This window comes from Gigantopelta aegis, chromosome 15 (assembly GCF_016097555.1).
Source record: "Gigantopelta aegis isolate Gae_Host chromosome 15, Gae_host_genome, whole genome shotgun sequence".
In the NCBI taxonomy this organism is placed as follows: domain Eukaryota; kingdom Metazoa; phylum Mollusca; class Gastropoda; order Neomphalida; family Peltospiridae; genus Gigantopelta; species Gigantopelta aegis.
Window position 1 is genome coordinate 8,172,888 of NC_054713.1, and position 25,538 is coordinate 8,198,425.

At 36.3% G+C, this 25,538-nt stretch overlaps 1 protein-coding gene and 1 non-coding gene across 2 annotated transcripts; one reads left to right on the plus strand and one right to left on the minus strand.

Annotated features, from left to right (window-relative positions):
• Nucleotides 1–514: 514 nt before the first annotated feature.
• Nucleotides 515–23,281, minus strand: LOC121390150 (large subunit GTPase 1 homolog). The gene is made up of 14 exons (XM_041521896.1): nt 23,097–23,281; nt 21,148–21,274; nt 19,864–19,984; nt 18,911–18,997; nt 18,582–18,668; nt 14,751–14,894; nt 12,683–13,259; nt 11,753–11,854; nt 9,450–9,593; nt 7,379–7,502; nt 6,056–6,135; nt 5,225–5,338; nt 3,030–3,083; nt 515–866 (listed from the first exon to the last, which is right to left on the minus strand). Exons 1-14 carry the CDS (start codon nt 23,196–23,198, stop codon nt 660–662), a joined length of 2,070 nt encoding a protein of 689 aa, XP_041377830.1. The 5' UTR covers nt 23,199–23,281; the 3' UTR covers nt 515–659.
• Nucleotides 23,282–24,340: 1,059 nt separating this feature from the next.
• On the plus strand, nt 24,341–24,422 carry Trnal-uag. The gene has a single exon. It is a non-coding gene; the product is annotated as a tRNA-Leu (tRNA).
• The last annotated feature ends 1,116 nt before the right edge of the window (nt 24,423–25,538 follow it).

Genomic DNA, 25,538 nt, shown 5'->3' on the forward strand with positions numbered 1-25,538 from the left:
TGGATTACATTACAAAATTTTGACGTCATTGAAGTGTACTTTTAAGTTAAAAGTAAATACTTCACCAGTGTTTTTCTTCAAGAAAGAAATGTTTCGGTATGGCGCTAAATTGAAATTGAATGCAATCAGAGTCAACAGTGGGTATAGGTCGAGTTTAAGGTTAGGGTTAAGAAAATCATACAGTAATGATAAAGAGTCGTTAATTTTGTCAAAAGTTTAACTTAAAACTAGTCTATCAATCAACATTTTTTCAGCACGCCAATTGCCCACCCTCATAATCGCATATACAGAAAAGTGCACAAAATCATATTAATGGAAAGACTAGTCTAATCGGTATCAATATGTAGTTAATACAACGCGACGTTTTTTCGATTTTGTTTTTAAAAGTACTTTTATCTAGAACAAATGTATTGTGTGTATATGTGTATTTCACTATTTATTATTAAAGAACTACTATTTAAGGAAATATTTTGTGTTGTTTTGTTTATGACGTCATTTGACACGAACACAATAATTCCCATTTTTTTGTTTATTACATATTTCACATAATAAGGGCTGAATTTACAAAGCATATTTTTCTTAACACCAGTGTTCAAGCGTTTTAAATATATGCAGTGACATATGTGTAAGACATAAATAGTCTTCGTTCCTAAATGTTTTTAACAGATGTCCATATCGGAATGAATACGTCGGAGTTTTTCTTTCTTTCTCCGATTGTTGTGTTTCTTCCATGGTTTTTCGTTGAGCGACGACTGACTGCTAACAGCACTCGTAGAGTTTTCCGACACGCTTGCCATCGGTCCACACCCGCCCCTAATGTACTCGTCTACACCATGCACTCCTCTCGAGTGAGCCTTGCAAACGGGCTGAAAGAAAAGAAAAGAAATGTTTTAGTTAACGACACACTCAACACATTTTATTTACGGTTTGTGGCGTCGGACATATGGTTATGGACCACATAGATTTTGAGAGGAAATCCGCTTTCGCCACTACATGGGCTACTCTTTCCGATTGGATCTTTTATTTGCACTTCCCACAGGCAGGATAGCACAAACCATGGCCTTTGTTGAACCAGTTATGGATCACTGGTCAGTGCAAGTGGTTTACACCTACCCATTGAGCCTTGCGGAGCACTCACTCTGGGTTTGGAGTTGGTATCTGGATTAAAAATCCCATGCCTCGACTGGGATCCGAACCCAGTACGTACCAGCCTAGAAAGAAAGAAGACGATCATGTGAGTTCTGCTTTGGCAACAAACTGATTTGTCTCTGTAGCATCAATGAAGCTCACATTCATGATGGATTTTCTACATGGTTTTATTTAATTTAGTAAGAAGATGCTAACAACTGGAGGAGATGGTTATAACATATTTATTACCCCCACCGGTCCAACAGTAGGGGACAATAGGTTTCATTCTTCGTCCTGTTTGTCCACATGTAGTTTTCAAGACTTTTACTCCCCCCACAATACCTCGAGAGACTGAGCTGACATTGTACTGTTACAGATCAAGTTTCATTTTGACTTTCATGACAACTTATCAATTGTATTTCACAGAGTTTTATATGGCTAGGTTTCATTCTTCGTCCTGTTTGTCCACATGTAGTTTTCAAGACTTTTTTCCCCCCCACAATACCTCAAGAGACTGAGCTGACATTGTACTGTTACAGATCAAGTTTCATTTTGACTTTCATGACAACTTATCAATTGTATTTCACAGAGAGTTATATGGCTTGGTTTCATTCTTCGTCCTGTTTGTCCACATGTAGTTTTCAAGACTTTTTTCCCCCCCCACACAATACCTCAAGAGACTGAGCTGACATTGTACTGTTACAGATCAAGTTTCATTTTGACTTTCATGACAACTTATCAATTGTATTTCACAGAGAGTTATATGGCCCTTGAACGTAGGAGGTACAAACATTTTTTGGCCCGGTAGGGAACGTGTAGTTGGGGAGATTTGGCTCAATGGGCAGAGCATTCGCCTGTAATGTTTGGTTCAACGGATGAATCCTAATCATCGGACCCACTGGGTTTCCTCCGTTCCAACCAGTGCCCAATGACTGGTATATCAAAGACATTTATTATAAATATGAGCCTGGGGTGTCATGATTGTATTCAATACTGAGCTGACATTTTGTGCATAGCTTTATCATGTACTTTACAGATCAAGTTTTGACTTTCATGGCAACTTACCAATTTTCACAGAGAGTTGTGGCCCTGGAACTTGGGTGATACAAAAAAAAATTGGGCCGGATAGGGAACATGTAATTGAGGTGATTTGGCTCAATGGGTAGAGGATTCGTCTGAAATGTCTGGGTTGTAGGATCAATCCATCCAGTGCCCAATGACTGGTATATCAAAGACATTTATTATAAATACGCTGGGGGGTGATGATTATATTCTTTACTTTCCTTACCACAACTGACCTTTCAGTTTTATAAACCATGTTTCCGTATATCTACCATGGAAGGAAGGAAGAAATATTTTATTTAATGAACAAAACCGATTTTATTTTTGGATATACGGCGTCTGTCATCAATGAGAATGGAAATCTGCTGCTGCTGCCGCCACTCGATTGGCTAGTGATATGGGATCTTTTATATGCACCATACAACAAACAGGATGGTACATATCACAACCTATTACACCAGTTGGTGGCGGGGCCCCAGTGACATGAGGTGGAATGCCAAGGGAACTCTGGGGGATGTTTGGAGGGGATCGTAAAAAAAAAATGAAAATTAAGATATAATAAAATTATAACTATCGCAAAATTTAGGGGGGGTGGTGGGGGTTAGATCCACCTCTGCCAGTTGTGGAGCACTGATGGGAATGATAACTACTCAAATGAGCCCACTTTTAGGGACAAGGAAGAAACATAATATTACATACCTGTAAGCATTTACATTCATTATTGATTTTAATCCCCAACAATATTAGTTTGAACATTTGAAAATTCCATCTCTGAATTTCAAATCAAATTACTATGTGATCATAAATGTTCTCCAAAATGTTTCTTCAATCATACTAACCTTTCTGAAAAATTCTCGGTCAAGACTTGTCACATGTTTATTTTCACCAAAACTCTGAGAAAAAAAAAGCAAAGAAAGACAATAAATAACTAGTCAAAATAAGATACAATGCAAGTCTAGCAGAATAGGCAGATATGATAGCCATTTACTATTATATTGGAATAAAGATAATTTTCACTGCATTTTAGATGAAATCATGTCTGGCTTTTTATTTTATACAAAAAAGAAAATCTGAAATTTGACAAAATGCTGCAAATTTACATTCTGATATCTCCTCTAGTTTAAGGTATATTTCCCTAGGTTCACTGGCTCTGTTACAGATCCCCTGCTTTACCTTTCAAAAGAACCTGGAATTTATTTGAAATGATCAATAGTTACCAGGCCCATTAGTCTTAAATGACTGGTAAGTAATAGTTTGAGACTTCACGCCTTACAAATTACATGCATGTGAAATTATTAAAAGATTTTAAGAGTAGATTCTAAAGTTTTCTAAATACAGGCCAGAGGGAGTTGTTAATTATCAATCTCCACCAAATATATAATTATAATTATTTAACTAAACGATTAGAGAAATGATGCAACCACCGAGATATCAGGTCAGGAGACAATTTGTTACTATAGATTATACTAAATTTTGAATTTTTATACCCTATTCCGTTATTTCTTAACAGATACAATGTAACCACAAAAAACATAAAATCAGGAGATAAGGTAGTTGGCAATGAGACTGAAACAATTTGTTACCAAGAAAAGAAATTATGTAATCAGATTTCTGTTAACACCAGAGTTCAAACTTTTACACCCTACGCTGATATTTCTTAACAGATATAATGTAACCATCAAAAGATCAAATCAGGAGATAAGGTAGTCGGCACTGAAAAATAAAACAATGTCACCGAGAAAAGAAACAATGAAATCAGATTTTTAATTATACCAGATTTTGAATTGTTACTTCCAAACAGATACACTGTAACCAAATACACAAAAGAAAAAAAAAGAAAGATTAGGAGATACGGTTTTTGGAACTGCGACCAAAACAATTTATTACAAAGAAAAGAAACTAAATACTGTAAATCATGTAATTAATACGTCATGATATTACTGCGTCTGTACATGAGTGAACAAAAATGCGTATTTTTATTAATGGGTCGGGTAAAAGTCCACATCACATAAAAACCAGTTGTGTTGTTGTTATATTGTTTGGGCTTCTTCTTTCATGTTAAAAGAAGTCAGTAGTTGTTTTCACAGCTACTACATAACCTGAAGCTAATCGCATGGTGGTCGACCAAGAAGCCCTAATTACTTAAAGTTGTGTAATTAGTATAACTACACCTTATTGTTAAGGGTATTGCTCGCACTTTTGGGTGGTGATCGCTTCTAATTAATCCACCAGTAGGAATAAAAGGTAAATGGGTCGCTATTACAGGGCACAATATTTCACGCGAATGCAGACTTATTATTCTAACAAATGTTTTAGACTGATTTTATACACTTGATGCGCAGCACAGGAATAGGCGTTAACAAATGCGATATATTGCAACAGTGACAACTTGCGACCAGTCTAACTTAAATGCCAAGTATAGAGTCGAGCCAAATGGTTTGAAGAAATACGCACGGATTGTTGGTTACGGTTATATAATTTTCTACTGTTTCATTTTTAAAGGAATATATTTAGTAATAAAATTTGTTGATTATAATTTTACAAATGTTCAAAACAGTTTAAATGTATACAGTAATCCAGAAGTGTAAGAAAATTTGAAAAATACTCGCATCGCAAAATGAGCTTTTTAAAAACAAAACATTTGGAATATCACTGTATTATATAACCGCTATGATATTCCAGGAAAGTGAAAATAGAATGGTAACATCGAAAGGAAAGAAAGATTCTTGAAGTATTCACAAAAAGACGTTTAACAAAAATTGTTTTTGTATTTTGTTTCATCTTTATATTATAAAAGTTTTATTTTATTTAGAAGTATTATAGTAAAATCCTGCACATTTTTTGTATTGGGAATGAGACTAAACAAAATGCATCAAGTTATTATTGCGTCGATGTGTTTACCGCATTTTTCGCATTAATTACTTGCTCGCATTAATTACTTGCTCGCATTAATTTCATGATTTACAGTAATCAGATTTCTGATTTTAAATTTTTATGCTCAGCTCCATTACTCCCTGTTGGACACTTCACCTACCTGCTTGGCGTCCTGTTTGTCTCGTTTTCTCTGTTTCACCACCACAGGTTCTCTGGCTGACTGAAAATCCTCCTCACTGATACCAGGGGGTGGATGACAGTATAAAAGACGACCCTGTCGAAATAAAATTAAAGTTTTATTTGTATGAATGTTTTGTTTAGAACACACAGATTAATTAGTCACTGACAACTGGATGTGTAACGTATTCTGACACACAGAATTCTGATATGAAACCAGAGGTATATCCACCCACCTCCCACCACCTACCTGCAGCAGCAAGACATCTTTTATATGCAGTTCCCATGGACAGCACAGCACATACCACATCTTTTGATAAACCAGTTATAAGACATGCAGTGGTTAAGCCATCGGACTACAGGCTGGTAGGTACAGGGTTCGTAGCCCGGTACTGGATCCAACCCAGAGCAAGTTGTTAAGGGCTCAGTGGATAGGACCACTACACCCTCTTCTCTCTCACTAACCCACTAACCAACTAACCCACTGTCCTGAACCTTAATTGGATATAAGCACGAAAATAAGTTGAAATGAAATAAAATTGGGTGATTCTGACATACAGTCTTACAGAAGAAACCTACTACATTTTCCATTAGTAGCAAGGGATATTTTATATGCACCATCCCGCAGGCAGGACAGCACATACCACGGCCTTTGATATACCAGTCGTGGTGTGCTGGGTGGAATGAGAAATAGCTTGATGGTCCCAGATGTACAAGGTATATTATGTACAAGTCACTGTATGGAATTTATTTAAACAGACAAGGTTGTAGGAGTTAAGGTTGTCTTCATGACCTGTACCAGTAGTTTACTTACATTGACAAAGTCTTTCAAGATATATCGCGAAGACCGTGGCCCATCTGGGAGACCCTTTGATGTCATGAAACCTCTCGTACCTAAATGAAGAAAACTGGACAGTGAGCAACAAATTGCGAAATAGTCAGCAACAAAGCACTGTGTAAATTATACACTATGATATGTATAGTAATACAAGAAAATCATATCACATTATATCGCGATACAAAAATTCTCAAAACAATCATACCTAACATTAAATAACACATGAGTTTCAGACTTTCTTCTACTTACATCCATATATATTTAAACTGAGAAACTCATATTAAGATGTTGAGTTTTCTAGAACTTAGTACAAGTAACTTATGAACTGTTGCTTTTTCAGAAAACAGGGACATCCATATATACATTGAGTAATTCACGAGGTATTTACATGTACATCTGCTTACACTGAGCAAGACAAGAGTTGTTTAATTTATTAGAATGTACATCCCTATCCATTGAGTAATATATGAGTGGTTGGTTTACTAGATCTTACATTCGTATACATTGCTCACAAGTTTTTGGTTTACTCAGGGTTCTTACACTTGAAAAAAAACACCCAAAAAATGGAAATTTCCAGGACATTTTTAAAGTTTTCCAGGACATGAAATGCTCAATCAATGAAAGTTTCTTTTATAAAAAATGATTGTCTAAATTAGTGGTTATGAGGACAACAAAGTAAAAATCCAAACAAAAAAAAACACACCAAATTTTTGGCCTAGATTTCCAGGACACAATAAAATTTAATGGGGTTTTTTCCAGGATATTCCAGGGCCTTTTAAAAACACAAAATTCAAGGATATTCCAGGATTTCCAGGAAGCGTAAAAATCCTGTTTACTGGTACAATGGAATTCCTCAACTCTGGTCCCCATTAAACCGGAATTCTCTGAAAACTGGATGTTTTTCATGGTAGCGTGGATTATGCAATTGTTTTACACTAAAGTTTGGTCTATTACTACAACATACATCCATATACAGTAACTCAATGGCTGGTTTACTAAAACTTACCTCCTTATACATTGAGTAACCCATGAACTGTTAATTTATTAAAACTCACATCCGTAGACATTGAGTAACTTATGAACTGTTGATTTATTAAAACTTACATCTGTATACATTGAGTAACATACAAACTGTTAATTGAATAAAACTCACATATTACATTGAGTAATCCATGAACTGTTAATTTAATAAAACTTACATCCATATACATTGAATGTAATTCATGAGCTGTTGGTTTGATAAAATTTACATCGATATACATTGAGCATCTCAGGAGCTGTTAATTTACTAGAACTTACATCCGTATACATTGAGTAATTCATGAGCTGTTGGTTTGATGTTTTCATCGTCACACTCTTCAGGTAAAGGCAGGTTGATGTTGTACACCAATTTGAGAATGTGACGAGGTATCAGATCACAAACTTAAGGCAGTCAAGGAAATAATAAGAAGTTTGTTTTGTTTAACGACACAACTAGAGCACATTGATTTATTTTAATCATCAGTTATTGGATGTCAAACATTTGGTAACTCTGACAGTCTTAGAGAAGAAACCCGCTACATTTTTCCATTAGTAGCAAGGGATCTTTTATATGCACTTTCCCACAGACAGGATAGCACGTACCACAGCCTTTGATATACCAGTCGTGGTGCACTGGCTGGAACAAGAAATAGCCCAATAGGCCCACCGACGGGGATCGATCCTACACCGACAGTGCATCAAGCAAACACTTTACCATTGGGAATAAATGAATGAATGTTTAACGACACCCCAGCACAAAAAATACATCGGCTATTGGGTGTCAAACTATGGTAATGCAAATAAATAAAGTGATGATCAACATCAATATAAAAATTCAAGTGTAAAGAACTGTGCAAAAATACAAATATCACAAATAGATACTGACTTTTACTCAAAATTTCAATTGTATCTCGAAGAAAACAAGGGGATTTGTGTTGTATTGGCCATTCTCAAAGAGAATGTTACATCCCTGCACCACGGTGAGGTTACAGCACGTGCAGAGGTTTACCATTGGGCTACATCCCGCACCAATATCCATATGTAACGTTTAATTGGCACTCGGCAATGCAATGGAGATTGCACTGAGATTTTAATTCTTCAATACATGTTTTTGCATTGGACTATATCAACAAAAACATTTCAACATTGGACTATATCCAAAAACATTTCAACATTGGACTATATCCAAAAACATTTCAACATTGGACTATATCCAAAAACATTTCAACAGCGTATTTTATGATGTAGATGTTTTCTTACTTGCAGAGGATGACATACCAGCATCAATCACAACATTAAAGTTGATAAAAAATTTAAAAATCACTAGAGCACATCTATTTATTAACCATTGGATGGAAGGAAGGATATGTTTTATTTAACGACACACTCAACACATTTTATTTACAGTTATATGGCGTCAGACATATGGTTAAGGACCACACAGATACTGAGGGAGGAAACCCGCTGTCGCCACATCATGGGCTACACTTTTCAATTAGTAGCAAGAAATCTTTTATATGCACCATCCCATAGACAGGATAGTACATACCACGGCCTTTGATGTACCAGTTGTGGAGCACTGGCTAACCAACATCAAACATTTAATTCTGATATGCAATCTTCACAGAAAAGCTGCTTCATTTTCTCATTAGCTGCAAGAGATTTTTCATGTGCACTATCCAAGACAAAGACTCCACAAACCACAGCCTTTGATGCACATGTACCAGTCAAAGGGCATAGAATGGGACAGGACAGAATATAGTAAGTCCTCTGAAGAGGTTCGATCCTACATCCCGAACACCTCAGGTGAGCTATTTACTGACAGAGTTAGATCCCCTACCCAACCCTCAATGGCTGCATGGTTAGGTAATCAGTGTCTGGGCCCAATCTCACAAAACACTGTAAGCCGAGTTTCGCACATAAACGTAAATCTACGATTAAATCACAATTCTTATTACTATTATAGTTCAACACAAATAGTTAGAAGAACACATATTTCATTTTCTTTTGTCTTTAAATATTTCAACTTCCGTAATGATTAAATTTTTTACGTGAAATTGATGCCAAACATGTGTAAACGCACGACCGGTATAACTGCTAGTAGCAAACTTATGATGTTTAGTAATATGGGCCGCTGGACTGGCAGGTACCAGTTCCAAACTGACATAAGTGCATAGATTACCCCTACCCCCATCCTTTTCCTGTCCTGGACGGAGGAGCTAGGAGAAGTCGACTCATGCGCCCATGACAGGCGTGCGCTACTACAGCTTGTTCTGAATGTGCACGTTAAAACCCATGACCTGACCAGACCTAATTATAATTGTCACTGTGAACATTACAGAAAGGATATGAGTGAAACGGGTGGTATGTGCTCTCTCATCTGATCGACAGGCAGGATCCCACTGATGACGAGCTGCGCTTTAGTCGACACGAACGATGGGAACACGAGACCCGGACAGTCACACAGCATCAGGTCAGAGTCCAAGTACAGGGTCTGAAAAACATACACGGAGGAGTTATTACATTTATTATCCATATGGTTTAACATAACCGAGTTAATAATAATCATACAAAGCACACGTGCAATAACAAGTGTAATGACGTAATTTTGGGAAGGACTGCATTTGAAATATGACATCATTTCGTCATCTCCTAGTTGTGGCTGAAACATTTTGAGTCGGGTCTTGTTATTTATAAAGAAAACAACAATAATAATATGGATAATAAAGAAATGATTATACTAGCGTGTGAGTGGTACTGATTTTACGAAACTTGTGTCAGGATTCATGTATTAGCCTTGCTCTCACTCGGGCAATACAAAAATCCACACACTCGTTTCGTAAAATCAGTATGACACATAAGCTCGTATAATAATCTTAATTTCTTACACACCCGTTGGTGAGAACACCATGAGTTATTTTTGGTTACACATGGTTGTTAACACACATACATTTCAAGACATACGACTGGATGCTCCTAGGTGATAACCAGATAACCAGGTCACCAGTGCTATACATCCAATGAAAAACTCACAATGGAAAACAATTACACTGTGACGTATAGTTAACCTGACATTCGTGTGTCTATAACGCATAAGTCAGCTACATGTACAAGTGCAATGGCAGTAAATAACTTTTAGTCGAAAAAGATGTTAAAATTTGCTTAAAACCTGGTTTTTGAGGATATGTTAGAAATTGAATAATGCATTCGTGTCCGTTTGATACCATTTATCTCACAACTCATTGTTTAAAAATGTATCAAACTCGCTTTCACTCGTTAGATACATTTTAAAACAACTCGTTGTGAGATAAATGGTATCTAACAGCCACTCATTTAGTATTTTCTATAAAATACCTAAACAATGTGGGTATATGACAAGAAAAAGAAAGAAATGTTTTTTTATTTAACAACGCACCCAACACAGTTTATTTTACGAAATTACACATGTATATGGCGTCAGACATATGGTTAAGGACCATACAGATTTGGAGAGGAAACCCGCTGTCACCACTACATGGGCTACTCTTTCCGATTAAAAGCAAGGGATCTTTTATTTGCACTTCCATAGCACAAACCATGGCCTTTGTTGAACCTGTTATGGATCACTGGTCGGTGCAAGTGGTTTACACCTACCCATTGAGCCTTGCGGAGCACTCACTCAGTGTTTGGAGTCGGTATCTGGATGAAAAATCCCATGCCTCGACTGGGATCCGAACCCAGTACCTACCAGCCTGTAGACCGATGGCCTAACCACGACGCCACCGAGGCCGGTATATATGACAAGAAGTACATGGAGTTAAATGTCTTGCCTACCATAAACGCAGGCTCAAATTAAGAATTTGTCTCCCATGAAAATTCTGTTTTAAGATTGCCATGGGTGAAATAACGCACCGACAGCAATTGCGACCCTGCCTACAGCAATTGTTTTAAAAAGTGATTATTTTGCTATATGTAGACATGTTTCAAACATACAAATGTTATACACTGGCAGATAATGCACACCGGGTGTATACATTTTGCTATTGTTGAGGAGCTTTACCGTCGGCACTTTTGTGCTGTCGGTGATTCTCCTGGCCTGGTGCTTATAAAATGTTTAGAGTTTAGACTCGAGACTCTAATAGAGTCTGAGACAGTAATGTCATGACAACGCCATACAAATTGTCTGCATATGACGTCATTAGAGATTGAGTCTGGACTCTTTAAGTTTTATAAGCATGGGCCCTGACCTACGGCAATTTATATCTCAATGATGGCAATAGCCGTCGGTGCCATTGTTAAGTTCGAGCCCTGTAAATGTATTCAATGTTTCTGACAATTGCATCCATAGATATTCACTTCAATTTAGGTGGGGAGGAAAAAAAAAAAAAAAAAAAAAAAAAAAAAAAAAAAAAACCCAACAATTTCAATTAAAAACATTCAATTCAAATTTTAACTCTCTTTTTTTTCACATGCATACTGATGAACATCTATCTATTAGTGTAACAATAAACCAGGTTTTGCTGATCTAGGACTGTTTGCGAGAAATGAAGATACATGTATATGTGAAACCTTAAAGTTGAGCTAAATAGAAAAGTTGAGGCAACAAAACTGTTAGAAGTGTAATTTAGGCAAATAGTATATAAAGTAGGTCTACCTTATATAAGTTTATTTTACCTGAAAATGTTTCGTCCTTCCTGGGGTGGCTGAAACTGGTACTTTCTTCTCTTTCAAGATTGCATTAATCGTAGAACTCTTTCCAACATTGGGATAGCCAACCTAAAATATATAATGAAATTTTAGTGGAATAATTTTGATATAATCAAAATTTCTGTAGGCCCAGTTATTTCACTTTTTGTTTGGTGATTGGAAATAAAAAAAAATAAAACCCAAACCCACGGTGATATAGAAGCATGGAATCTTTAATATGTCATTTTCTATAAACAGGACAGTACATACCATGGCATTTGATGTACCAGTTATAAATAAAAAATTGACTGGGATGGGGAAACCCCACAAGACTATAAATACAATTCATCCTGTGAGCCATTACAACTGACAGGAACGCTCTACTGGCCATGACATACGTGTATTGATGTGTATTTTTGTACTGGGGTGTCTTTGTCACTCACCTCATTTATTTCATCCCATTCATTCATTCTAATCAATTTCATTCATTTAATTTCCTTCCATCTCATTCATTCCATTTCCTTTCATCCCATTCATTTCATTTCCTTCCATCCCATTTGATTCCATTCCAATCCATCCCATTTGATTCCATTCCAATCCATCCCATTTGATTCTATTCCAATCCATCCAATTTGATTCCATTCATTCATTCCAATCCATTCATTCCATTACCTTCCACCCCATTCATTCCATCCCATTCATTTGATTTCCTTCCATCCCATTCATTCCATTTCCTTCCATCCCATTTATTCCATTTCCTTCCATCCCATTCATTCCATTTCCTTCCATCCAATTTGATTCCATTCATTCATTCTATTTATTTATTCTATTCATTCATTTCTGCTCTTAAAATGGGTAAAATGCACGTAAGACGAGTCGGGTTCCATATGAAAACAATTGAAGGTCTTAAATTCTTACCATACCAATGGTTGTTACATTATCCAGTACTGTCGGGCCTTTGTGGATATTCCGCAACAGTGATACCAATTCAGCACTCGTTAGAACTTTAGGAGAATTCAGTATGTCAGTCCCATCACCTGAAGAGTTATCTCCCCTACATGTTTCTTTAACCTCGGAGGAAGAATTCTCAACCCTGTCAATATCCATAACCTCTGCTGAGTCTGTTTTAGAAATATCACTGTTGAATTCTTTAGCATCGACATTCATTTTTGCCAGAGGAATATCACATTCGGTCTTGTCCGAATCATTAACATTTTCTTGAGACCTCCCTTCTGTGACCAGCACAGTGTTCTTGGCATTGTCATTGACCTTGGAATATTTCTCAATGTCACAAGTTTTGTCCTCAGTGTCTTTCTCAAGGTCATTAACATCTGATGAAAGAGAATCTTTTCCATTCTTCTTTTCCTCGGTGACAGATTTCTGTTCCGTTTCAGTCTCAATGCTTTCTTCGTCCTTACCTACACTGGTTTCTTGAAGTGCCGACCAAAATGCCACCTTCACTCCAAAAAAGGTGAAATAGTCAGCCCAGGTTTCTCTAAAAAGAAAAACAAATACTGTAAATCAAGTAATTAATACGTCATGATATTATTGCGTCCGTACATGAGTGAACAAAAATGCATATTTTTATTAATGCGTCGGGCAAAAGTCCATATCACATAAAAACCACAGTTCTGTTGTTATTATATTGTTTGGGCTTCTTCTTTCATGTTAAAAGAAGTCAGTAGTTGTTTTGACAGCTACTACATAATCTGAAGCTAATCGCATGGTGGGTCAACCAGGAAGCCCTAATTACTTAAAGTAGTGTAATTAGTATAACTACACCTTATTGTTAAGGGTATGTCTCGCACTTTTGTGTGGTGATCGCTTCTAATTAATCCACCAGTAGGAATAAAAGGTAAACGGGTCGCTATTATAGGGCACAATATTTCATGCGAACGCAGACGTATTATTCTAACAAATGTTTTAGACTGATTTTATACACTTGATGCGCAGTACAGGAATAGACGTTAACAAATGCGATATATTGCAACAGTGACAACTTGCGACCAGTCTAACTTAAATGACATGTATAGAGTCGAGCCAAATGGTTTGAAGAAATATGCACGGATTGTTGGTTGCGGTTATATAATTTTCTACTGTTTCATTTTTAAAGGAATATATTTAGTAATACAATTTGTTGATTATAATTTTACAAATGTTCAAAACAGTTTAAATGTATACAGTAATCCAGAAGTGTAAGAAAATTTGAAAAATACTCGCATCGCAAAATGAGCTTTTTAAAAACAAAACATTTGGAACATCACTGCATTATATAACCGCTATGATATTCCAGGAAAGTGAAAATAGAATGGCAACATCGAAATGAAAGAAAGATTCTTGAAGTATTCACAAAAAGACATTTAACAAAAATTGTTTTTGTATTTTGTTTCATCTTTATATTATAAAAGTTTTATTTTATTTATAAGTATTATAGTAAAATCCTGCACATTTTTTGTATTGGGAATGAGACTAAACAAAATGCGTCAAGTTATTATTGCGTCGATGTGTTCGCCTCATTTTTCGTATTAATTACTTGAATTTCATGATTTACAGTATATCCAATATGAGAAAAAAAAATTCTTAATCATGCAATCATTATGTACACACTCGATAAAATTATTAACACTTTCAAATTCAATTGTTATCCCTTTAAATCAAAACTGATTATCCACAGAGTTAAAAAAATTGAAAATCCAACAAAGAAAACCTCAACAGATATGTGTTTATTTTTCTTAACCTTCTAGATACTAGCAGACAAAATATCTTGCCAGTTGACATACTGTACACTGTATACAGTGCACACAGCACTCACAGGAAATAATAATAGAACAGGAAACAGTTTAGTTCAGATTATGGTGGCTTTAGTTTTTCATTTTTCAATGCAAATTACCTGGGAATTTCGAGTTAAAAAAAAGGTTTTCAACAGGTATTTTTGCTTGACAATAATGGCGGAACCTCGCCCCTTACTTTTCGCATAAGTACTCACCTCTGTTCATCAGTGAGGAAGTCGGCCTTGTTGATGAGCAGAAGATTCAGTTTGTGATCACCAACCTCCTTCACATATTTCTCAAGATCCTCACTGCGGAATAATAGTGGGTTTCTCGCGTCAACTATCTGAACAACGATGTCACTGTAAAAACAAAATAAACAAATATTATTGATTAAAGCGATCTTTGTAATAAGGTGATTGTTGAGAAAGAAAGTCTCCCAATTACACATGCACAAACCACACAATTTGCACACAGACACAAGAGTTCACACACAGACCTCACAGACACTCACACACAGACCTCACAGACACTCACACACAGTAACACATACAGACACTCACACACAGTAACAGACAGACAGACAGACACACACACACACACACACACAAATGACAATAACAAAAAAAGAGAAAAAGAGGTATTGTTGTTATAAAATAGAACCAAAAAATCTGTAACACCACAAACTATAGTTGTGTAATATTTACAATTTAAGAAAAACAATTTTAAGCGTGGTTTTCTCCAGAAGTTGAAGGGGGAGGTTAATAGTGATAATAAATTGTCCATTACTATATTCAGAATAACAGTAAAACATTGTGATGATACATTTGCACTTTAATACCATTCCGACTGAAGTCACGGAACTTGGGAATTCATAAGTTACAATTTATTTTGTTTAACAACACCACTAGAGCATATTAACAATTATCAATCACTGGATGTTAAATGCATGTATTTGGTAATTCTGACATTTAGTTTTCAGGGAAAAACTGCTGCATTTTCTTTTAGCTGCAAGGTATTTTCATATGCACTTTCGAAGACAGGACAGCATATACCACACATTTAATATACTAGTTGTGGGGCACTGGATGAGATTCACACACACCACACAATAGAAAGCTGAAGTTTGTTCTGTTTAAGGACACCACTAGAGCATATTGATTTATTAATCATCGGATATTGACATCAAACATTTGGTTATTTTGACATAGTTATGGAGGACACATGCTACATTTTCCATTAGTAGCAAGGGATCTGTTATATGCTCCATCCCACAGACAATTTAGCAAATACCATGGCCTTTAAATAATGTAGTATGTGCTATATTGTTTTTAAATACCAGTTGTGAAAGAAAGAAAGAAAGAAAGAAGTGTTTTATTTAACGACGCACTCAACACATTTTATTTACGGTTATATGGCGTCAGACACCACACAGATTTTGAGAGGAAACCCACCGTCGCCACTAATGGGCTACTCTTCCGATTGGCAGCAAGGGATCTTTTATTTGCACTTACCACAGGCAGCATAGCACAAACCATGGCCTTTGTTGAACCAGTTATGGATCACTGGCCGGTGCAAGTGGTTTACACCTCTACCCATTGAGCCTTGCGGAGCACTCACTCAGGGTTTGGAGTCGGTATCTGGATTAAAAATACCATGCCTCTACTGGGATCCGAACCCAGTACCTACCAGCCTGTAGACCGATGGCCTGCCACGCCGCCACCGAGGCCGGTATACCAGTTGTGGTGCACTGGCTGAAATGAAAAATTAGCCCCATGGTCCTAGACCGACTGTGCATCAAGCAAGCTGAAATGTTTCCTACGATGTCACAACATACAACACAACACTCAATAGAGGATACTTTGTTTGACCTTGTCACAAGTCAAGGGTAATCTGATTTTAATTGTATGAAAGAGAATATGTGGTTATATATTTTATAACATTTTTTATCATTTATACGGTATTTTAATTTATACGAATGAGAGAAGCATGAAGTATGAGTCATAGCTTGTATCTCACACGTGAAGCTGTCTTTAATTAGCAAGGTAGCAATTTGTATTATTGTAGCTTGTGGTATGGGTGAGTGATAGATGAGTGATAAGCTGACTGGGTGAATATAGTGTGGAACTGGGCTATTGAGTGGATGATTTGTCATTAATCGCTGAGAGAGAATCATTGAACATTCAATTTGGGAAAGACTTGGTAGAAGTGTAAGAGACTTTGTGGAAGTTCGGGTTATTGTTTAACCGTAAGTAAATTAAATATTTTACACATGTATTGTGTTACAGAGGTGTGACATTTGAATGTTATTTTGGTCTGTATTTAGTTTGCTATATTAAATGTATATATTTAGCAAATGCTCAGTGTAACTTGTGAAATGCGGACATTGTGTAAAGTAATGAAATTGTTTGCTATATGTATTTATGTGTTTATTAAATGTATAATGTGAATTGAATTATGCACATGAAGTAAGTTGTACGTGTTATTAACGTATACGTTGTGAAACCTGTATAATGTGGACATGTGTGAAATGATGAAAATGATTGATGTATGAAGGATATTTAATATTGAGGTTTTGCATGATAGTAATGGAGTGTATATTGTTTACAGCAGCTTGTGTGGTATCTGTTGAGACCAACAACGGGATGAGCAGCAAGGGGCAATGTTAGAGTTTGACCAGGTGATTGGGCTGCGGAATTATGTGAAGAAGGGACGAGGAAACTGACGTTGATGTTAATTCATGGAAGTTGGGTACAGCTGAAGTGGAAATTGAAGTTCCACATGTGGGCTACTTATTAGCCATGATGTTGTGGTGGTGAATAACAAGTGTATTGTTATCGTGCAGCATCTCGGTGAATAACAAGTGTATTGTTATTGTGCAGCAGAAACATATTGTGTAAATATGGCTGTAGTATTTAGAGCTGATTTGAAATGGAGGGTGCTAACTAATGTTAGTACATAATTTAGTTAGAACAAAATATGTATATAAAAGTTGATCACGAGGAAGTGAATCATAAGGATTGTGGTATGAACTGAAACATTTTATATTGAACTGTGTGGTTTTAGTATATTATTTTGTGTGTTGTGATACGTGATATTTTTATATGAAATTATGTGTAAAGTGGTGATAATGTATGTTTATAATATATGAGAAGTGTGAGTGTTGAGGGAGTGCTGGTGATTAGTGGTATGTGATAGGGATATAATTAGGGTTAGTAAGTAGGAGTGGAGAATGAATGTGATTGTTATTTGTGTGCTGTAAATAAATGTAATATAATTTATTTGGATTAGTGTTGTTTCTTTTAGTTATTCAATCACTTGTGACAGACCTGTTCCATCCAGAGAGGGATCTAGGGGGGGTTTAGGGGCCCGGGCCCCCCATTAAATTTTGTGACAATCATAATTTTATTATATATTAATTTTCTTTTTTTTCACGATCCCCCTCTAAACCTTCCCCAAAATTCCCTTGGCATTCTGCCTCATGTCATTGGGCCCCCCTAAATGGATTTTCTGGATCCACCACTGCCATCTAAAACTTGAACTCTTATCTTAAAAGCATTTATGTAGAGTTGATAAAAGTTGCTTAATTGTAAATAAAATAGCCAACAAATCACATTCAAATTTCATAACACCGCCATTTTTGTGTACGTCATTGCCAAGTAATGTTAACTCAGTATCGTAAAGGAAACAAATGATTGCAGTAACTAAGAGTAACCTTTCTTATTGATGAATGAATGAATGAATGAATGAATGTTTAACGACACCCCAGCACAAAAATACACATCGGCTATTGGCTGTCACAAATGGTAAGTATATGAAAATATTAAAATATTTCCTGCTAAATTAATGACTGATAAAAATGCATTCGCATGCAATGCATAGTCACCAAACATGTTTGATTCACAGCACTGCTAAAATGACACAGATGCCGCTTTCCACGTAAAGCGATAAGCGACGTAAATGTTGTTCTTCACGTTGAAGGGTTAACACCAGGAACTCCAGCAACTGAGCAACATCCTAAATTCATCTGCAACACAATTGACACCTACCTTCTTTCAATTACTCTCCATAACTGTCTCCAGAAATCTAGATTTTTCTCATATGGAGTCATGACAATGTGTTCAACCTCCTGCAGCCTGGTGAAAGACAGAAAATTATTGAATTAATACACTAAATTGAATATCATTACAACTTACTTCTTCCACCTAATGTTCCATACAGAGAGAGAGAGAGAGAGACAGAGAGAGACAACTGACATAGCTACCCATCACCAACCATCATCTATAGATATGGCTTCATCTAACACATGAGGGACTTGCCCACTGTTCCATGTCAACTTACTGTGCTAACTGTCTTACTGAGCTAACTGTCTACTTACTGTGCTAACTGTCTCCTCCATTGTAGAAATGCGTCTCGTTCTCGAAGGTCCAGCTCGTCTCGTGTGGTTGTTTCATCCCACGGAGGTCTGTGTTAGATCAACAAACATAACACATCACAGAGAAAATACTAGTGGAGTGTCCTTTACATACAATTTATCTTACAATGATTTCGCTTAAAATTAATCTAATGAACAGCAATGAGTTTAATCGACTTTAACCTGTTTTAAAATAAATGGTATCTAATGACACAGCTCGAAATAGTCGCCTGCAAAAAGTAGATCATTTTGTAGACCTAGCAGATAAAATAAAAATTCCCATGTTAACACCCCCATCCCCATATATATATATATGTACATGTAAGATTATCTCATCTTTTGTTTATGTTATATTTTAATTCTATAATTCTCTAAAATACATCTCAGATGATCCTCTCTTAAAAGAAATTTGAAGCACGAATAATGTTTGAATTGTTAACAACAAATCCTGCATTAGGTAACTAGAATTGCACTACCCTGAATTTCAAGGAGTTTTCAATCTCAGTGTTTCTGCCAGAAATATTTGGGTACGGCGCTATGGAATTGAATGCAACCACAGTGAACAGGGGTATGAGGTATACGTGTTAACAATTTCAAGACATATGACTGGCTGCTCCTAGGTGATGACCTGGTCACCAATGCCATACATCCAATGAAAAAAACAGCACGATCAAAATCGATTACACTGTGACATATAGTTAACCTGACAATCATTTGGCATCCCCCCTTAAAAAAAGGTTATGTTTAGGGTTAGGGTTAAGAAAATCATACAGTAACGATGAGTAATTAATTTTGTCAAAAAGGTAACCTAAAAAAAAAAAAATCTGCCAAAACATTTGGGTATGGCGCCAACCCTGTCAATGAGATCCCTAAGGAGTTGGGGAGGACAGATCTACAGATGAGGGGAGTGACCTCACCTTCTTGGAATACAGAGTAAGTTTCTGTTTTCCTCCTGTGCTTCTGCGATCTTCTGCTTCTCATCGCTAGTCAACAGCCCCGTGTTTTTTACAGGGTCCACGAACGTGATGTTCAGTTTCTCTGAAAACACATAATATTCTTACACATCCGTTGGTGAGAATATCATTCAATATTTTTGATAACACATACTTGTTTACACATGTACATGTGTTAACAATGTTAAGACATATGACTGTCTGTTCCTAGGTGATGACCAGGTCACCAATGCCATACATCCAATGAAAAAACAGCACAATCAAAATTAATTTACACTGTGACATATGGTTAATCTGGCAATCATTTGTCTGTAACATCAATGGTACCTAACAGCCACTCATGTAGTATTCTCTATTTATATTATAATGAAAAGGGATTAAAGCATAATCCTCCTGTGTTTCTCAATAACTATTTAATATTTGTTTTCACATACACATGAAAACAAACACCAACCCACACCTACATGTATCTACATCAATTTCATGATTTAAACTGGATGTGCAATTACAGTTAACGTTTTCCTCCACAATCAACTATCAATTATTATAATTCAGGGCTTCTAGATTATGGTAGCCCCACTCCCATGGCTAGTGATATTCAATGTTGGGATAGTAAATAACTACAATTGCCATATCCGACAGCTAGTGAAAACTAAATTGTCAAATGTTGCAGTTAAGTCTATTTTGTAAATATGAATATTCTGACCCCACCACAACCCCCAATGTTAAGTGTTTTTAAGCTTTATCTCTCTCTTTAGATGACATATCCAATTATTACTATTATTTAGCAAATTTGTATTAACTTAAAGTATGGCTAGTGAATTTTTAATTGTGACCAGTAAATTAAAAAAAATGTATAAGCCCTGTAATTGAATTTCCATTGATAGGATCATTGGATCATCACTACACAAACTGGGGTTGTTTATATGTAAATGTCCTCATGAGATGAGACCGGCCTCAGTGGTGTCGTGGTTAAGCCATCATACTACAGGCTGGTAGGTACAGGGTTCGCAGCCTGGTACCGGCTCCAACCCAGAGCGAGTTCTTAAGGGCTCAATGGGTAGGTGTAAGACCACTACACCCTCTTCTTTGTCACTAACGACTAATAACTAACCCACTTTCCTTGACAGACAACCCAGATAGCTGATGTGCGTGCTCAGGACAGCATGCTTGAACCTTAATTGGATATAAGCACGAAAATAAGTTGAAATGAATATGAAATGAGAGTGCAGGTTTTACTCCAGTTACCTGCAGTAAACTCAGTTCCCGCGAGTTGAGCTGTCGTCAGGAAGTCATCCAGGTTACTCTGTTCTGTAACCGACTGTAGATTTAGTCTTCCCCAGTCATAGCCATCATTTAACTCACTCGTGTGAAGCTAAAATATAAAGATAATAAAAATAACAAACATTCATTACAGAGTGTGCTGTAATGATGATGAAGATTACAATTTAATAGAGGTGAACTGTTGAAGTAACAGGGTTTGAATTTTACCATGGTACTTTATATTTTAGTTGTGTTCCTTACTTTCCGATGTGCCCCAAAAACCATATGTTGTCAACAGTAAGACAAATTATGTGGTGTTCTTCTGAAAATGCCACTATGAATCTGGTGAGTGGCAGAGCGAACCCTGATAATCGCTAATGGGAGAGGACACAAACCAGAAAGATTTAGATAAATAGGCAAGACTTCCAAACGTTTCAGCATTCAGGCTAAGAATTAGAGTTAGGGATAGTGATAGTATTAGCATGCATGCTGGAATGTTTGTAAATCTTTCCAATCAAGATTAAAATACACCAGGTGCGAAACTACCCGGATAAAGGGTGAAATGACTCTTGATGCGAATTTGTTTTGGGGAGAAATGACCCGGATTCAGCTATAATCTGAACGACTGTCGTCGACCTCAGTCCACATCGTTATTCAACTTAATGGGTTTTTTTCCCCCATTAACTGATTGGAATTTAGGCCTATTGACTACTTCATGTACTGTAACTGAAAAATATAGAATATTATTTCCGTAAGTCGTAAGTATTCTATTTGTGTTTTTGTCGTCAGCCGAACACAGTCTGGGATGCCAATGCATCATGGTACACGACTATAATCATTATAATCACTATAATGACGGTGACTATTGATTACTCCGGATATCGTCAACGTCCCTAACTGCGTTATGCTTCAAATTCTGTTCACTTTGTTTTCTCGTGCACGGTTCGCGCAATCAACATCCGATTTGTCGTCATCGGCATGTCGTTCATTTATGAGGGTTTTTTTCACAGTTCAGGAACATTTTCATAAACAATAAAGTTCAGAAAAGTAAGTATCTAAATACAAAACTTTACAAATCCCTAAAACCATTAATTTTACTAAGTCGTTTTTATTTATTCCTTAAAATTACCGATATCAAGTTCACATGACTCGCAGAAATTGACTTAAAATGGAGAAAGATGAATTAACATTCGGTGCGTGTCACATGACCTCACACGTGCCAGATCAACAAGACCAAAGCATTTAATTTTTAACGATTTTTAAGACCCCTGTTGTTAGAATTTGTTTTCAATTATTACATTCGATCTGCAAAAGGTATGCTACATTTTTGTGCCTCTATTGTAGTGAATAGTATTCATAATCCATTCATAATAATTGTAAATAATTTTCAGTGTATAAATTGTGTTAATTATGAATCAATTCATTTTTAAAAAATGATATTTTACAAACTATTCACTGGTATAATTTATAAACGTAATGCCTATCAGTATCAACATCCAGTGTTAGCAATGTGTGTTGATAAAATGCGGACCGAACCAGAACGCTTGACAAATTGAATTTTTCCTTTTAAAAAAATATTAAACTAAGACTTCGTCAACTGTGCTAGTTAAGAAACATATATTTTTTCAGGTAGTGGCCTTAAAAATTAAAAATGACGAACCGCACATGCGTGTTACAATACTTTTTGCAAACGCAGTTAGAAACGTCGCACTCTTTCCAGTTTACCGGAGGGTGTTTCACTTTTGTTTACTAGAATGGATTTATTTTACATCCACATTGTTGATTTGTTTACGTTAATTGATTGCAATCTATTTTGTTTCACATATCGTAGCTGAAAATGTAGAATAATATTTCCGTAAATATCGTATTCGTGTTTTTGTCGTTAGGTGAACCGTGAACGCAGTTTGGGACGTCGATGGGCGGATGGTACTCACAAAACTATTTGCTCCTTGACTTCGAATTAGTTTTCCATGTCCAAAACGATCCCTAACTAAGCTACGACCCACAGCTGTAGCGTTGGACTTCTTTTTACCCATTTCTCGAAAAAACTTACTGATATATATATGATATTTTATAATAAAAAGATTACACAAGCAGATGCGACACTATGGGAGCTGCCATATGCCAGCACCGAAGAGAAAACGTTTGAGCATTTTCATTGGTTAAAATTGTTTGTCGTCATTTGGAACAACTATTTCTTTCTTTGTACCTTTCTATTTGTGTGTGTGTTTCTTGTTTCTTTACTTTTGTTTTTTCTTTTTATTGAATTTTACAATAATTTTTGTACAATGTAGGATTTGATTTTTTTTTTAATTAGTAATTTTTTTTTAAGGTACAGGGCCCCGTTCTATGCTGAGTAAGATATTGGGTGTTCCCCAACTAAATGTCCGAACATGACAAACATGTGTCTTATAAGATGCTTTCTGGTCTATTTGTAGAGTTATATACATTTTATTGTTGTTAAGACATCTTGATAGTTGGACAAGACAGTGTCGATGCATTTTGCATTACAAACGTTAAACAAATAATAGTAAGGGGTAGGGATATATGGGGTTTTTTTTTTTTTTATTACTTTTTTTTTTAAATAGGCGAGTAACCTATCTTTTTTATTAAATTTTTATTAAGTAGACATGCTAGTAGTCTTTATACAAGATTTGTGGTACTTTTTGAGTGGTGAAAAAATTATATAAGCCAATTTTTTTTAATATAATATGAAATTGTAGTTTAAATATATTAAAATAAACCCGCATTTTTGTCAAGAACATACAAACGTTAATGGATATTACGTTGTACCAAAATACTTTTTATAATGCACACATATACATTAAATTTGACATGTATTTCAATTTAAAAACTTTATTAGGTACATATTAAGGAAAAATTTAATTTTAAGGTATTTGTTCACAAAATAGGAGAAAATGACACGACGTTCGAGATGTGTAAAAACAAATCTAGCCCGGTGACACCCCGATTTAAAAAAAAATTCCCCCCTCAGATATGTGTTTTGATATGCTTGTAGAATAAATAGGTGAAAACGTAGCACATTTTGAGTGGTAGAAATATTTGTAGCGTATGCTTTTTAAACAAAACAGACTTTTTCCTTTCCATTTGTGGACAAAACATTATGCATGTAATTATATTTTTCTGAGAGATGATGTTCTAAAACGTTTATATATATGGTAGCGTGGCCGAGCGGTCTAAGGCGCTGGTTTTAGGCACCAGTCTCTTCGGAGGCGTGGGTTCGAATCCCACCGCTGCCAAGATTTTTTATCGAATACTTTTTAACCCCCCCCCCCCCCCTCTCCCCCTTACACACACACACACACTTGATTATCTGTGTTTTTGTATATATATGTAATGGGAATTGGTGGATGTTTGTTTGTTTTGTTTTTGTGTGTATTGATGTGTCTTCGTATCCATGTTGGTCTGGGATCAATCCCCGTCGATGGGCTCATTTGGCCATTTCTTGTCCCAGCCAGTGCACCACGACTGGTATAACAAAGGCCGTGGTGTGTGCTATCCTATCTGTAGGATGGTGCATATAAACTATCCCTTGCTACAAATGGAAAACAAATCTAGCGGGTTTCCTCTCTAAGACTATTTGTCAAAATTACCAAATGTTTGACATACAATAGCCATTTGATTAATAAACCGATGTGGTGTTGTTAAACAAAACAAACTAACTTTTAGCTTTGGTATCCATGTACATGTGTTTGTGTATGACATTGTTTGTGTTTGTGTGCGTGTGTGCGTGTGTGCCTGTTTGTTTTAGTATGTTAGTGTGTGTCTTTGTGTGTTAGTGTGCATGTGTGTGTTTCTCTCTCTCCCTCTCTCTCTCTCTCTCTCTCTCTCTCTCTCTCTCTCTCTCTCTCTCTCTCTCTCTCTCTCTCTCTCTCTCTCTCTCTCTCTCTCTCTCTCTCTCTCTCTCTCTCCGTCTCTCTCTCTCTCTCTCTCTCTCTCTCTCTCTCTCTCTCTCTCTCTCTCTCTCTCTCTCTCTCTCTCTCTCTCTCTCTCTGTGCGTGTGTGTTTGTGGATGTGTTTGATTTGTGTATGTGTGATGTGTACGTGTAATGCATATACATTATATATGTGTTCAGCGTGTTTATTCACGTGTATGTGTATGCGTACACGTGTGTGTGTGCACCCGTGTGTACACGTGTGTACACGGTATACACGTGTATTTGTGTACACGAGTATGCAGATCATGTATACACGTGTGTGTGTACACATGTGTGTGTACCTTAGATGTGTTGCGATTATGCGTCCTCGTTTTGCATGATGATGAAGAAGGAAGGAAGGAAATGTTATTTAACGACGCACTCAACACAATTTATTTACGGTTATATCGCTATTATATGGTTAAGGACTACACATAT